At 38.3% G+C, this 15,892-nt stretch overlaps 1 protein-coding gene across 1 annotated transcript in view; it reads right to left on the minus strand.

Annotated features, from left to right (window-relative positions):
* Positions 1 to 5,939: 5,939 nt before the first annotated feature.
* LOC117807687 (astrocytic phosphoprotein PEA-15) overlaps positions 5,940 to 15,892 on the minus strand; it is a 75,309-nt gene continuing 65,356 nt past the window's right edge. Inside the window, exon 5 of the mRNA XM_034677051.1 lies at positions 5,940 to 15,299. Within this exon, the coding sequence (XP_034532942.1) occupies positions 15,235 to 15,299 (65 nt within the window). The 3' untranslated portion in view covers positions 5,940 to 15,234. The remainder of the gene's footprint in view (positions 15,300 to 15,892) is intronic.

Raw genomic sequence — 15,892 nt, forward strand, 5'->3', positions numbered from 1 at the left:
GTCCTTAAATGTCAGACTGCTAGTTTCTTATTTTCCTCCAGCTCCTGCAGTGCTTCATGTTGCATCTCATACAGTGATCACATCTTTCCCAAAGATTAAGTGTAGTGTTTTCTAATTTAGAACTCCAGATCAGGAAATTTAAGGCCAAAAAGGGTTGAATACATCTTTAATGCTGAAACACATCAAGGTCAATATATAGGAGGGTATGAATGTGTTTGCTTTCATTTAAAGACAATGGAGTCATTCTGTATGAAGTAAAACATATGATCACAAATTTTGTAGTGTCTTGATTGTCATAGGGTTACAGATAGTACTCTTACCTTCCAAAATAGTTCTCCGAACTTTGTAGGCTACAGGACCGTTGATGGTAAATCCAAGGTAAAAGGAAACTCGACCAGATTTCCGCATGCTGTATCTCTGGTTGACATACACCTCAATCTCTGTGCTTCCGAAGGTTGCATATAATCTGTAGTTTCGGATTACTCCTTCAACTTTTAGAAGGCGTTCTTGGACATTGGGGTCTTTAAAGATCTTCTCAGCCCTCCAGTTAGTGTTTGGGTGTTCCAGTGCATTCTGTGTCCACAATATCTCAAGGACTCTTCTGTGAACAAATCTGCTCAGACCTTTGCCTTTTCCAATAAAGAACAGAGGGCAAAGGTACCTTGGATGAAACAGCTTTTGATATTCACATTCATAACTGTGCTTCAGACGCCAAATTAGTTGATTTAGATCAACAGCAAGTCTGTCTTCATCATCTGTGGGCCAACACATGAGCAGTGCTAGCAAGTGAGACTCAGGCACATCTCTGGAGCTCAATGGCATTTGCTGTCTGAATGCGTTTTGATAGTCAGAACTGGAAGGAACCTCGTTGTTATTTGTCAGCATGATATTAGCAAGGATGTAATTGACCAAAGCATGTCGAGTGGTATCTTTGCTTAGACAGATTTCATTCCACCATGAAGCAATCTGATTGAGATTTGAAACAGTGCGTTTTATGTCAAGACAGGAGAGTACTCCAGCTGACGTGGCCGCCAGCTTTTCTTTAAGCTTCTGGATGGTTTTGTCAGATTTTTCTTTGTGTTTTGGTGCTGAGTCTCCGACATACTTTCTGTAGCACTCTGAGATCTCTCTGGGAACGTACTGTGCATCTTTTACGGCAGGTTGTGAGTAAGTTAAGAAGTTGTCAAAAAACTCAAACCTTTTCTCAACCTCGTCTCTAAGGCTGTTAACGAGACCATTGAACGCAAAGAGTTTCCTGTCTCCAAGTGATTCAATGACAGAGCCCAAAGACACCTTCTTTGTGAGGACTCCTCTCCAGGTGTCGTTCTGGTTGACAAGTTGGTCAAACAAAACTTTGCAAACCTGCAAGAAACCAAACATCCCTCTGGTGTTGAATTCATGCAAAACTTTTGTCTTGCCATCGTCTTGAGAGTGTTCATTTTCTGCAAGTTGTTCTTCTTCTTTGAAAGCTTCAATGGCCTTCTTGGCAAGCTGCAAGATTTCTCTTGGTTTGGCTTTGGAGTCCATGTTCCTCAGATGGCTTTTGTAGACCTGGCCCAGGGTATCAGCAATGAAAGACTTAATTGGATCTCTTTCCTTTGCTGTCTTTGCCCACTTTTCAGCTTTGTTGTAATCCTCTACTTCGCTGTAGTAAAAACGAGCAAGCGCTTGAGGATATAAAGCATTCTGAACAAATTTATCTGAGGCCACTTTTAAAACAGATGCACTCTTTTTTTCACCCTCCGTCTCATCTATATGCAGAATCAGTTTAGAAAACTTCTCATGGTCCAGATCCCCTTTCTTAGGTTCCCCATGATGCCACACTTGATCATGTTTTTTTTCTTCTTTTTTTGGGTCCCTTTTGGTTAGCATATCTTTGATAAAACCAAGCAAGCATGGAGGGACCTCATTGACGCAGAAACGGGTCAAAAAGTTTCTTGCTGTGTCACTTCTAGTCACACCTGCCTCAACCAGTAGTTCAACACAGCTCTGTGCTATCAGAGGGTGTGCCATGCAGACTTTTTCTTCAGACCTTTTATCTTGTTGGAAGGTGATGATGAGATGACTAAAGGGCTCCATTCGCTCCTCCAGTGAAAGGCTGCCATAGATGTCTTCATGATTAAGGAAGTTCAGGCACTGAGACTTTAGGAGGTATGAGCCTGGTACGTAGGCATTCAGCAGGGACAGGTAGGCAGCAAGCTGGGTGTTAAGTGTTTTTTTTTTTTTTTTTTATTGTTTTGATTACAGCACATGCCTCCAGGATGTATGCCTGAGAGAAATTAGTTTCCAATATGTTAAAGCCATGAAATTGTTGGCTTTTATCCCCATATCTTTTGAGGAGCTCTTCCTTCTTTTCACTCAATTGTTTTTTCTCATAGTCTGAGAGTTTTCTTTTGAGAATGACAGGTTTTCTCTTAGCCCTCCTACTTTTTGACTTTACCGTGTAAGAATGTTCCTTTTCATGGATGACATGCTCACTTGCTCTCACGCAGTTAAGTATTATTACCACAGGTATGTCAGTGTCTATCTCCTGTTCAGCAATTTCTTCCATAATGCTGTCTTGCAGATTTTCCAAAATGAGCTCATTGTTCATTAAGAGTAACACTGTGTTGTGGTTGTCTCGACTGCCAGCCGTGAAAAGGTGAACCACCTCCTTCACAACACTTGTGATGTCTGAGTTTGAGCTTGTCAAAGCAGCACACCTGAAGGTTCTCCGCAAGTCCCACAACACTTGCATTGCCAGTGTGGTTCCCCCACACCCTTGTTGGTGGAACAGTTTAACTGTTGATGTCGCAGAGCCTTGTCTTTTTCTGCAAATTTGTTGCCTAAGTGTATCATATCCATCTCGTTTTATGAAAGTAGTTCCAGTGCCTTCTGATTTAGCCTTTTCACTAATATGAAAGTTTAACCATGTGGGGGGCGATCCTCTGTAAAAGTTTTCCTCTGTCTGCTCAACATCTTTTGGATCTATGAGCAATCCTTCAAACTGATTTGCATAGACAACATCCAAAAGTGAAACAGAGTCTCCGATTTCACTTCCCACAGGAATTTGTCCACCTGTAGAGGTGGACAGGGCTGGTCTCTCCATTTCAGACTTTCAGTGTCGTGAATCCTTGAATACAGAAAGCATGAAATGAAACATTGGTTAATTAAGACCACTAATTGGATGAATGGGTGGTTGAAGTAATTACCTACAGTAATGCAGACAACACTGCAATAAATAAACACATCAGGGCTGTTAAACAATTAATTTTGTGAAACCCTGATTTTCAGTCGTCAATCACAATTAATCACAATTTCAAGTATATATTAACAATGTTAAGAAATTCTAACCAGTGTCTTGATTTTAGAATCCAAGTGTACTTTAAGAGCTTAACTTTTGATTCATTTTTGAAACCTTTACATGGAGGTAGGAGCCAGCTTCAGGGTGCATATTCTGTGCAATGAAGGGTTTTTATTATTTCTGTTATTTTTTTAAAGGATAGAACTGTTTCACCAAATATGCAGGAGTGCATAAACAAAATGTCCATTCAGTGTCAGTATCAGTGTTGCCAGCTTAGTGACTTAGTCGCTATATTAAGCGAGTTTTCAGACCCCTCCAGTGACTCTTTTTCAAAAAAGCGACTAAAGTCGCTATAGAGACAAATCTAGCAACTTTTTCTGGTGTTAATGGAGGCATTCAGACTGCAAATGTATCACACATGTACGAAGACACCGCTGGCTGATCCTGCCTACTGTCTCTTTTTGGTCCATTTAGATATTTAATGTAGATTGCATACAATAAACATCTTGAAAATGTTATGGTGGAAAAATGTAATGTTTTACTTTGATTTGTTGTCGGCTCCTAAGTGTAGTTATAAACATATTTAGGGTGTTTTTTACTCTCCTTCAACATTTCTCATCTCTCCTACAGCATCCATTACAATTTCTAGTATGCAAATTAAGTGATGACGTCATTTAGCGACTTCTAGAGAGTTTTAGAACAGCCAATAGCTACTTTCCTCACTGAGGAGTTGGCAGCACTGTTCAATATGGTGTCCAAGACCATTTTGATTTCTTACCAATGTCCAGTGATCCCCAGTTAATGCTACAGAATTTGCACTTTTCAGGATCTCTGTTTCATACAGGCTCTGTATATGTAAAATGCATAGCTACATGACCGGTCATTAACTTCTTCGATTTAGTTTCATACACAGGTCTGTGTGTGAATTAAAATGAAAACATCACCCAAGCACTAAGAGTACAAGCTACCACAAAGAAAGCATAAATCCCAAACACTTTGCACTTTGTAAGAGTCAAATCACCAAAGTCCAAATTTACTTAAAATATTAAAATGTACTTAAATTTACTACAGCTTAGTTGTCTGAGAGTTTTTTTTTAAGTGAAATGTACAATTCAAATGTGCAGTTGTGTCATTCACAGCAGCTGCAGAAAAATGTAGCATCATCTTAACCACAGTGTGCATATAGCATACAGTTTAAAAATAAAAAAAACCCCAATCTAATCCCAATTAATCAATTAACACCTAAAAGTCCTGGTGTGTGTGTGTGTGTGTGTGTGTGTGTGTGTGTGTGTGTGTGTGTGTGTGTGTGTGTGTGCATGTATAAATATACACGTATTATTTTATTTTTCCCTACACATTGCCATAGAAATACTCAGCACCACTTGTGCGACATAAAGTATACTTAATTATTAACAGATCTCTAATATCAGTGCAGTACAGTTAAGATTTACTCCACATTGTATCTCCGTATGTCCTTCTAAAAACAAAGATTTTAACTTTTCTTACCGTCTTTCTTGTATGATTCCATTCCTCTGGAGCGTTAAATGCAGGACTGTGTCTGATATCTGTTCCTTAGCAGTTATATACACCTGAAAACAGAGTGGTTTTTAAACAGTAAAACACCACGCCCAAAGTAGGTGGTTTCGATGTTATGTGACAGGTACTAAAGTGGATAGGTATGTGTCAGTTTATGATCAAACACTCCAATCATCCCAAATAAAAGCACTGCCGATTCTCAAGAACACTGTAATGTCATTAGTTAGTTATGAGGTTAATGATAGGACGACGATGGGAACAGGCTTAACAGAGTTGTGATTCATTTAGAAACATGAAATGGGATGGCAGTAGTTTGGCTTGGGAACTGGAGGGTTGCCACATGTTTTCCCAGTTACTCAATCTGCTGTTTTGTGGGTGTGTGATTTGATTGTATCAGGAGTATGCCTTAAAAGATAATGACTCACATAACCAGTTAAGAAGACTCTGGGTCAACTTGATTTTGTCAGCCATGCACAAATTGTTTTTTTCCGAGCTATATCATTTTTCAAAGAGCTGATTTATTACCAGTGGGCCGTTTTAAATTAGAACCAGTGTTTTTCTTACACTCTGAGTAGGGATTTTGGAACTTTGATTTGAGCTACCACAAACTTGAGCTCACTAGAGGAGTAAGTTCCTCAATTCAGTTCATTGATACTGTAAAGAATGGCAGGCAAGTGACTTTAAAGTCCATGAAAGTGTTTAGGTGTATCCGCTGCTGACACTTAGGTATGCTGTAGTGAGGAGCTGGAAAAACAAATGTTTGTTTTTAACAGGCAAATCTGATCAGTCACATAAAAGGAGCCTCCATTGGCTTCCTGTAAAAATCAGAATACATCAAAAAATCATGTTGGTTACTTTTCTGCCAACATAATACCATATAGCATTTCTCATCTACTCAAATCATCTTATCTAGGCCTTCTTTCCATCCCACGTTTTAATTCCAAAACAAAACATGATCACAATTTTCCTGTTATTTATCTATACATGCTATTTGTTTTTCAGATAAATTAAAAAAACACAGTAATAACAGTTTCATAAATATACATATGATCTATAAATTACACTGTTTATTTACTAGTGCCCCTCGACATGAAAAAAAGCAACTTCAGCCCACACAGCATAGGTTAGCAAATATATTTTAATATATAATATTTATATTCATTTTAGCACAATGACAAAATGGCATATTTTCAGTTCAGTCTCATTTAAATCATGACAAAAAGCCACACCTTTATATTGGTTTGAATTATACCTCATGTCATATTTTGATGCAGTCATTGTTAAATAAATCCTGTAGTACTTCTTGCCCCATGAGAGAAAAACGTTAGCAAAAGTTTCTAACAGCACTGAGCCCATGGCATCCAACAGGGTCGTGTTATGAGCTGAAAAATGTAGAAATGGATGTGATGACGCTCTTTCCAATCCTTCAACCTCCTCAAGTTAATCTGTATCTGTAAAAGAACTTCATTGTCTCAAACCTAACTCCTCTGTGCGTACTATCCAACAGAGTACAAACCATCACATCTGTCATATTCGTCACTAACGAGATGGACTGAAATCTGAATCAACACACCTGGCACTTGCTACACCATTTCAGAATGAAGCGCATAACAACAATAACCGGCAGAACACGCAAGAAAACATCCCACAGATTGACTCGCGAAGCGGTGACACACACATCAACCGACGGGGCAACGAGAAAATGTTAAATGTGTCACAACGAAAGCTGAAAGTTGTCGTTAGCTTAAGTTCTTGTTGCTTTCTCTTAATGCGGCTAATGCTAGAATTTCAATTAAAAAACAAAATCTTTGCTGCTTGAAAATAAGCGTTTCAAATGCCTAAATTTGTCCAGCCCCTGCTTTAATTCGTATAATATCACATTATTCTTCCAAAGTCTCTTCCTACACTTTTAACTAACGTCCTCTAAGTTCATCTTTCTGCTCAGTCAAATTGTAAAATGCCTCCAAAACATGAATCACGCCACAGGAATGCTTTTTCCCCACCGTATGTCGAACCTCTGATTAGCATTGGAAACACAACACTTCAAAATAGCCCCTATTGTCCACTACTGCACACACTTAATAAAAAATCACTGATCTAGCCACAAACATTAACGTGACTATGAAATAAAGATTGTTCAATACAAACATGACAAATTACTAAACGTCAAGCATGGCATGACTTTCAAGTCCGTCCACCCCCAGCAGCTTGCAACTGAATCAAGTTGGCACTTTTACCCATGATGGTTTTCTTGTGCATTTAATGTAAACTTTATTCGTCAAAATTAAAAGTTTTCTGTGCAGCTCTAAAGAAATTTAAGTATGTGTAGTTAATAAGCTTGTGCACAATATTCAGGAATACCCAACTCAATGTAACGGACACTCCCTGCGTGAAAAACAATGCTGCACAACTTCCCCTCATGTAACCGACCACATTCAGCATTCCCAACATCAACACACCTTGTTACCGTTAAACACATCTCACAGTTTGAAGCTTTCATGTGCAAGACTCGCCACATTCAAAATGATGCTGACTAAATGCAAATACAACAGAGATGTTTCCCAAAATGATAAACCTACGTGTTTCTCTCTGTTCACGCCTCGACATTTGATCTGCAACAGCTACGACCGCCAAAGCTAGCCTTCACTACTCGCACGACTTGACCCCAGCACTGATACACACACACACCTCTCTATTACGTCATCCACGCAACCTTTTGCCATTCACGAACACCTCACGTTAAAATTCCAAAAATGAAACTATGAACCCTCAAGTTTTTCGGTACTGAACTTTCAGTATGTTAGAAAATAAATAGGCTTATGACATGAGTACACTGAGTTATAAAAATGAACAAATAAAACAACAATTAAAAAAATCGAACAATTTCAACTTCATTGTTAACAGTTATTTTAAAATCGAAGTGGGCAATGAGCCAAGAACATGCCTCTTTTAAGCTAGCAGTTAGCTTGTGTTAGCTAGAGCAAAACCAACACTTAAGTAAGTTTTAACAAGCTACAAGCTAACGACAAACAGTTCAAAGGAAGGTAATTTCCTTGACTCAACAACCGTACATGCTACCTACCCAATTAGCTAGCTTACTTGTTTTGGTAGCGTTTTTTTTTAGAAGTGTTGGCTTGATCCTGATGGCTGCAGTGAGTACACACAGTATCTTTACGGACTTTTAGCTAGTTCACAGGCAGCCTAGGTGGCCTATATATACTAGCTTTAGTAATGACAGCAGCTAGCTGATTCAGTTAAAGTACTATGTCATTGTTTTTGCTCTAGCTAACAGAAGCTAACTAGCTAAATATGCTAGCTCTTTGATTAACCTATAATTTCACACTGTTTGTGTTGTGATTGTTTATTAACCCTCCTGTTATGTTCGTTTCTCAGGGACAGCAATAATGTTCCTGGGTCAATTTGACCCGGGGCATATTTAATGATCCAAAAGTGTCAGAACCCCAAAAAATCCCAATAAACATTTTTAAATCTCATTATTAACTCCATTTAAATCAATATTTAGTGCTATGGTTTTCTTTAATTCGCACAGATCATAGTTCAATGAAGATAACTCACTAGTTTTTTATGAACACAGTTGCAAAGAAACATTTATTATTTAACACTTCTGACCTCTTTTAGCCTCCACTTTGACTGCTGGGTCAAATTGACCCACAACCAGTATCTATGTGATAAAAACATGCAGGGGGTTGTTTACGCTAATTAGGCCAAGCAGAATAAGTTTCATTGCGAAAAAATACTTTAAACTGTTTTTTTTAGATTTTTGAACTTTAAAAAGGGTCAATTTGACCCGCAACATAACAGGAGGGTTAATAAATTATGTATCTGTTTTATCTAATACTGAGGACTCATGGCTACCATACAAAACTAGCATGACTGCTAATAGTTCAGATGAGTTTTGTCAAATGGCGTTGTACCAATATTTTTTTATATATATATTTTTTCCAAATAATTAGAAATGAGAAATCCTCTTCTTCAAAACCCTGCTTAAGATCCGTCAATAAAGAACGCAATCTGCATACCATGGGAGAACTTTTCCGTGAACTTTCTACTAGCACCTAGCTTTACATCGTAAGACCATTTAGTTCCTGCTTTCGGGTGCAATATGCAAATTGCGACACGTCAAACAAAATGTCAAATTATGATTTTTGTGACTTCCTTGATCTTTTGTCATGATTTGGAAACTCTGAATGAAATCATCATCTTTACAAGCAGTGACCACGACACATCTGATCAAGTACAACACAGTAAAACAAAACAGGTTACATATCAGTAAATACAATGAAATGAAAATCACTTTTTTTTTTTTTTTTTTGAAAAACCGTCACTCAAAGCCGAAACAGCAAAACATAAAAGAGAAAAGAATAACATGAGTTATAAAAAGTGTTGATGCATGGTATGCTTGGTATTGGATAAGCAACACATTTTCATCCCCATGATTTGTTTCCAGTTAGTAAAAACAAGAGCAGGATACGTGAAATCAACATTTGTATAAGCATTAAATAAATTAATCATTTTCAAAACAAACACAGTGAGATATATTCAAAATACATATTTACAACCTAACAAAATGAAAAAAACAAAAACAAAACAAAGTCGTATTCTCAAGGGAAAGTGACACTCTTGTTTGGATGATTTTTAATTGACTGTTAGCATTAAACACGCGCTGAATACCTTCACACAACATCTGTCCTTCATTATGTATTTCATCTATCTGCATGTATTGGCTCAATCAGGTATTCATACATATAAATTATTTTAGTAGGTTTATTATTTTGCAGCATTTAATATGATTGATATGTACTTGGTGTCTAGAAATCCAAATTGACATCATTTGTGAGTGATATGTTGATATATTATGTGCCAATCGGCTACAGAGCAAAACACCAACAATACCAAACATAACATCTGCCTGGTGATGAAATCAAAGGGGTGTGACCCCGGATATGATGGCGAAACTGAAGGGGGCTGAAATTAAAGGAGAAGGAAATAATAAGTAGATCTGAAAAGACAAAGAAAAAATGGGGGAAGGGGGCACAGCTGCTAACCAGGAGCATCAAGACCATCACACAGTTAGATCTTTTTTATTTTTTGATATTTACTGAGCTTTTATGGACAAACTAGCAACTGACAAAACTACCACAGAATCGCTAACAAGAGTCCATTGCCTACAGAGAGTCTGAGAGCGAGAAAGGAAATAAAAGTCACTTGGTCACATCTAAATTCACAAGCTGCTAATAAAAAAAGCACTTTAAATAAAAAGAACTGAGAAAAGAAAAAGTAAAACACAATGGCCCAAATCCTCCCTTGCCAAAATTTTTCACAATGACAGACAAGTCATGCTAAAAATCTGGAAAAGAAAAACCTGCCTTTTGGTTTGTCACCAAAGCTCCTCACTGAAAATCTACAGTCATGGCTGATAATCACATCCATTTAAACGCTGGGAAAGGCCGTTACCCACAGGTCATAGCAGTAAGTATAGCTGCCTCCCGCTGGACGACTAACTACGAACTTCAGCTCCGTGATAAATAAAGTGGTCCCACTTTGTGTTCAACAGACTCAAGCTACAGGAGGGCAGCAACCGCTTCTCTTGGGGTCCGGCCTAGCACGGGCTAGTCAGGATGCTGAATGGAAATCCACCCAGAAATACTTAAAACACTGACATATGAATGTGAGAAGGAAAGTGCAGGGATGAGGAGCTTTTTGAGATAAAGAGTTAAGTTGTGATCCATGATTTGATAACTGCCACCTGAATAAACACATTTATGGGTAGTTGAATAGATCGATCGGTAAGTGAAAGCAACACAAGGTTTCTACTTCCTTTAAATAACCAAAGTAAAATGTTTAAAAATCAAATCTAAGCACTTGTAGTAGCTGAATTAGAATTTTGTCTTCTTTCTGGGACTCTAAACGTATGTTTTCCTCTATAACACTGAGTTTAAAAGTAGCCCTTTGTGTTGTTAACCTAAGGAACTTAATTTGTTGAAGAATAAAACAAAATTGTACCGATGTTGCGTCAAAGCACTAAGCTAGGGCCTAAGGACTGCACTGAGGGCATAGAGGTGATTCGGGTTAACGTTAGCAAGCAGACATGCTCTTACTGGCAATGCTAGCATGCCGAAGTTAAGCATTGTTGTTCATTGTTCACAATCTGCATTAAGCTATTAGCATGCTCACATTTGCTAATTTGCATTAAAAATAACGTAAAGCTGAAGCTGAAGGGAATGTTTAAAGTTTTTGGTTTTAAGCTAACTACGACTATAACGAGTGACTGACTATGAGTCCTACAGGTGGTGCTAGGTGAAAAGTAGAGGAACAAAAAGTGTTATAATTGATCCTGAGTGGGTCATTAATGTCTTACTAAATTAAATGGTGAGGAGTGTTACATGCCAGAGTTAGCAGAGTTTGAACGTGGCATGTTGAAATCGATATTAGCTGCTCTTAAAGGGACCCCACCGGACAATGACGGCAAAATAAACGCTGACGGAAACCAACGATTGGCTTTCCATTTCAGCCTTTAGTGGCTTTGATTCACCAAGCTGATCAAACTGATTGGCTTGGCACCAATTGAACATTTTAAACTCAGGCAAAATAGCAAATTTAAAATCTAAGACGAATGTGTGTCTTGGCATTGACTTGCTACATCATGTTGTAGCGCAAAAACGACTTTATGTTCTTGTTGCAAAACTCAACCTGATGGTGGCGCTAGAGGAATTGTCAGGGAATCACCAAACTACACAGATTTCCTCTTCTTCTGAACACTTATGGGCGCACCAAATTTCATGGCTGCCAATCAAACAGTCAGAGAGATATGTGATGGTCCAAGTGACGGACAGAGCTTGTGACGGGACAACGGATGCTCTGTTCTGTCACATGTATAGCAGTGTTTAAGTACTTATGGGTGGACTATTCCTTTAACAGTACTTTAAAAGTTGGATCCAGCCTAGATTAACTTGATGTTTTACGCAAAGAAACATGTCCACTGTTTGTAAACCATCAAATGTCACCATATAGTTGCAGGCATTAAAGGTCTATTGAATGTTTTAGTTACCTGAAGACTTGGCTTGCAAAAGAGTTGATTGGGAGTAGTACAGTATAGTTGGTCGAACACGTTTTTTTTTTTTTTTTTTACTTGAGTATGTGTCTTCGGTCTTGACACTTGAAATCCCTCTGATCAAGTACCACCCCACCCTGAATATCAGTCATGCAGATTCAACACAAGAATCTTGTGACACACCCTGCATTTACAATATGTTTTTTTTTTTTGGATTACGTGATTTGTTGGGAGGATATGTTACAGTGCAGTTTTTCCTACAAACATAAATGCATAGGATACAAATCAGTCCAACACTACAATATACGGCGAGCAATACAAAAGAAAACAATAAAAACAGATCACGGCGTCTGTTAACACAATAAAAGTCTTGGTCGTTGGCACTAGGGCTGGATTGGTGGTGGGAGAAGAGGGGATATCAGGACTTAGGGAAATGAATCAGTCATACGCCGATAGATTTGTACGATGTTGGTTAAATTTTGATTCTACAGCATTGATTCAAAGAAAGATGGGGCGCAGAACTAGACCCACAAACATTCTGTACACACCAACACTTAAGTCCTCACCTCATTTCTGATAAAAGTAGCACCCCCTCTTTTAAAATGGAGAGTTTTGATTACCTCCAACTGTGTGTGCGGGCAACGGTCTCCACTTCACACGTTGTTTCTCACAGTTTAATAAAAATTTGGGGGTAAACAGAAAGTCCGCTAAGGCTTCAGCGTGGGCGATAAAGAGACACAGTGTTTAAATACCGTAGCGGTTATTATAGTTTAGTTTCAACAGTCTTGCTAGCTTTTATGTTGGTGCATGGCAGGAATGGCAAAGTCGGCGGGTTATGAGTCGTTGTGTCCCTCTAAGGTCTTTGACACAATCTACTTTTTTGTGCAGATTTTTTAAGAACATGTTTCATTTTCCCAGAGGCCTCTCTTTCTGGTCAGTTTTTTTTTTCTGTAAACCAAATGAAATGGCAACAAAAGGGTTAAAAAAAAAGAAAGGCTAGCGTGTCTTCATGTGTCACGTAACAAGACATTTACACATACTAAATATAATATCCAATATGCTTTCTCAAAATATACTTTTATATTCTTTAATACAGTCCAAAGTAGCTCTATTTTCAGGGCTCAATACATTTTATGTATCTTAAATGACAGAGATAGATATTGAGTAGTTTCAGGTTAGATTAAATTGTGAAGAAGTCTTGAGTTACAAAACCGGACTAGATTAAACTGAACTTAAAGTTGAAACTTGCTGATAGAGCCACAGGTAAATTAATTATATGGTGCAAAATTTTCCTGTAATATATTATTTGTATATTTACAGCGTGTTTAAAGTCAGTCTAATTTGTCCCCTAATATCCATAATTTCACCATACATGTAGCTTCTCTAAATAACTCTTGTTACTTTTAAGCTGAAGGCAGATATCGGCTTTTCCTAAGAAATCTGATTTAAATATCTCCCTCTAAAATATCAGGCTTTTTCTTTTTCTCTTAAACATCATAGTGTCTACTACATACAAGCAAAAGCAACGCTTAAAGAACCTCTAACTGAGGAACACTGTCTCAGTTGAAGTTCGAAGTTTGTTTCAAATCCAACGACTTCATGCTAATGCAGCCAAAAGAGGCGTTGCGGTGTTTGTTTGATAACTGCCATGTTACACTCTTTGTTGATAGTTAGACGATTCCATACATTGTTTTGTCATTTTGCAAATACTTGGATGAGAAGATGAACACAAGGCACATGTTTCTATGCTAAAAAAAATACAGGGTTAGCATAGCGCGCTATCTTAGCTTGGTACAAAGACTGTAAATTACGCTAATAATTAAAAGCTAGCTTACTTTTCGCCAAAAACTAAAAAATATGCCCACAATGACTTCCAACACTTAAATCTAATGTATTTATTTTCAATGTATAACTAGCTAGCTAGCTTTTCCACCCAGCTCCAGTTTTTATGAAGAGCTATGCTTATTTGCAAGCATGAACGTGGTATTCAAATGCTCATCTAATTTATAGGAAGAACTCTGTTTGCCCTGTTTTAGTATATTTCTGCGAGAGAACAGTCGCTCACATTTGTATGCTAAAATCAGGATTAGCCTCGCCTGCTGACCTAGCTTAGCCTGGACTGGAAGTTAGGTAATTATGCTAGCCCAGTTCTCTCTAAAAGCATCACTTTTAACATTTAATAATGATCAGTGTATCTTATTTATTTGTTTTATATGCATTAAAAACTAACGTGTGAAAATCAGGTTAGCCTAGCGAGATGTTTCACCCAGTTTCAGTCTTCACAACAAGCTGTGCTAACTGGCTAATAGCTAAATTTGATACCAATGACAAACATGAACATGGTCTTCATCTTCTCATCTGAGTCACTAAGGGAGCTTGAATTTTATTTGAGGCTTGATTTTCAAACTATTTCCTTCACGTCACCTGAACAATTAACGCTTTTACAACTAATAACAAGCACCTTTGTAGAAATTAATCAGCCACGTGTGAGAAATCAGTTAGATTTCATTTATTTCAACTTTAGTTTAACTTTTATTTTCATTAACTTTTTGTTCCAATCATTTTTGTATTTACATGATTTAGTTGTCTTTATATCTCGATAGTCACTTTCAGTCGTCTGACATCTTGACTAATTTGCATACTTCAGGTAAATCAAACTGTTAATATTAAGTAGTGCTGAAATTCGTCGTATGTATGAGCGTACATACGATACACAGCGGAACTCTTCTCGTGGTTACCTAGCAGCTCTCTGAAAGTTTCAGAGCTTGTTGAAAAATTTGTCATTTCAGTTTGTTGTTAAGTTTCGAACGCAGGTCTCCTTCAAGGGCGAATATTTTTAACTTAATGTGTAAATGTTGAAACCATCACAAACACACACACGCACACACACACATGTACACACACAGACGGTTGCAAAAACACAGCATCACAGATTGAACAGTGTTTACAGATTACACTCATTCTGAACTGACCCACTCCGCCTTTGAATCCAGGGTACACTTTGGCTCTCTCCTCACACACTAACACTGTCGCTCTGTCTCCAGATTTCTTCTTCTTCTACTGTCTTTAATTCCTGCAGCCTCCTGTCTCTCTCTCAGCTTGGGTAAGAGACTGCATGGCTACGATCTGATTGGTTGCTTTGTAGGTGGTAGCCTGCATGGTTCCGGTTGGTCAGTGCAAGGAGTGTGGCGTGGCTGGATGTGTGTGTATGCGCGTGTGTGTTTGTGGTAAGTGTGAGGCGAGGGAGTGACGGGGTTGGTCAGAAACGGTTGGTCGGTCGGTTGATTGGAGTGCCAGGAGTGAAGAAATCAAGGTGCAAAGATCGGGGCTGGGGGTTGGGACCTCAGACTTTTTTAGGGGGAGGGGCCAATTTGATGATCTCATCTTCAGAGGGCTGGCGGATGATGTCTTTGCAGGAAAGAGAGAGAGAGAAAGAAAAAAGAGATTAGAAGAAATTCACTTTAAAAGGTTGAGGCCAAAACACAAATGCAGAACACTTCAGATAATTTTTAATGTTCATGCTGCCTGGCTCTTTAAAGCTCCTGAGAGGTGTTTTATTCGCTTATGTCTCTTTAAGACCTACGAAAGCCCTCTTTCCACATCAATTAAGGAATGATGTAGTAGAATCAAATCAGAAATTCTTATCATAGGCCCAAAATCCCTCATTTCCACCTGCCCGGAGTTCTCACTCACTATTGATTAATCCACTGTTTCAACATACACCCACATTTGTAATTTTGGCATCATTTTCAATCATTCCCTCAACTTTCAACAACACATTAACAAAATTTCAAAAACTGCCTTCTTCCACCTCAAAAACATTGCCTGTCTTCGCCCATCCCTGAAACTCTCATCCACGCCTTCATCACCTCAAGACTCGACTATTGCAATAGCATCCTCTACGGTTCACCCAACACCCTCCTCAACAAACTACAATACATTAAAAACTCAGCTGCACGCCTCCTCACTCACTCCAGAGACCACATCACCCCAGTCCTCCA

The sequence above is a fragment of the Notolabrus celidotus genome, chromosome 23, assembly GCF_009762535.1.
Source record: "Notolabrus celidotus isolate fNotCel1 chromosome 23, fNotCel1.pri, whole genome shotgun sequence".
NCBI lineage: Eukaryota > Metazoa > Chordata > Actinopteri > Labriformes > Labridae > Notolabrus > Notolabrus celidotus.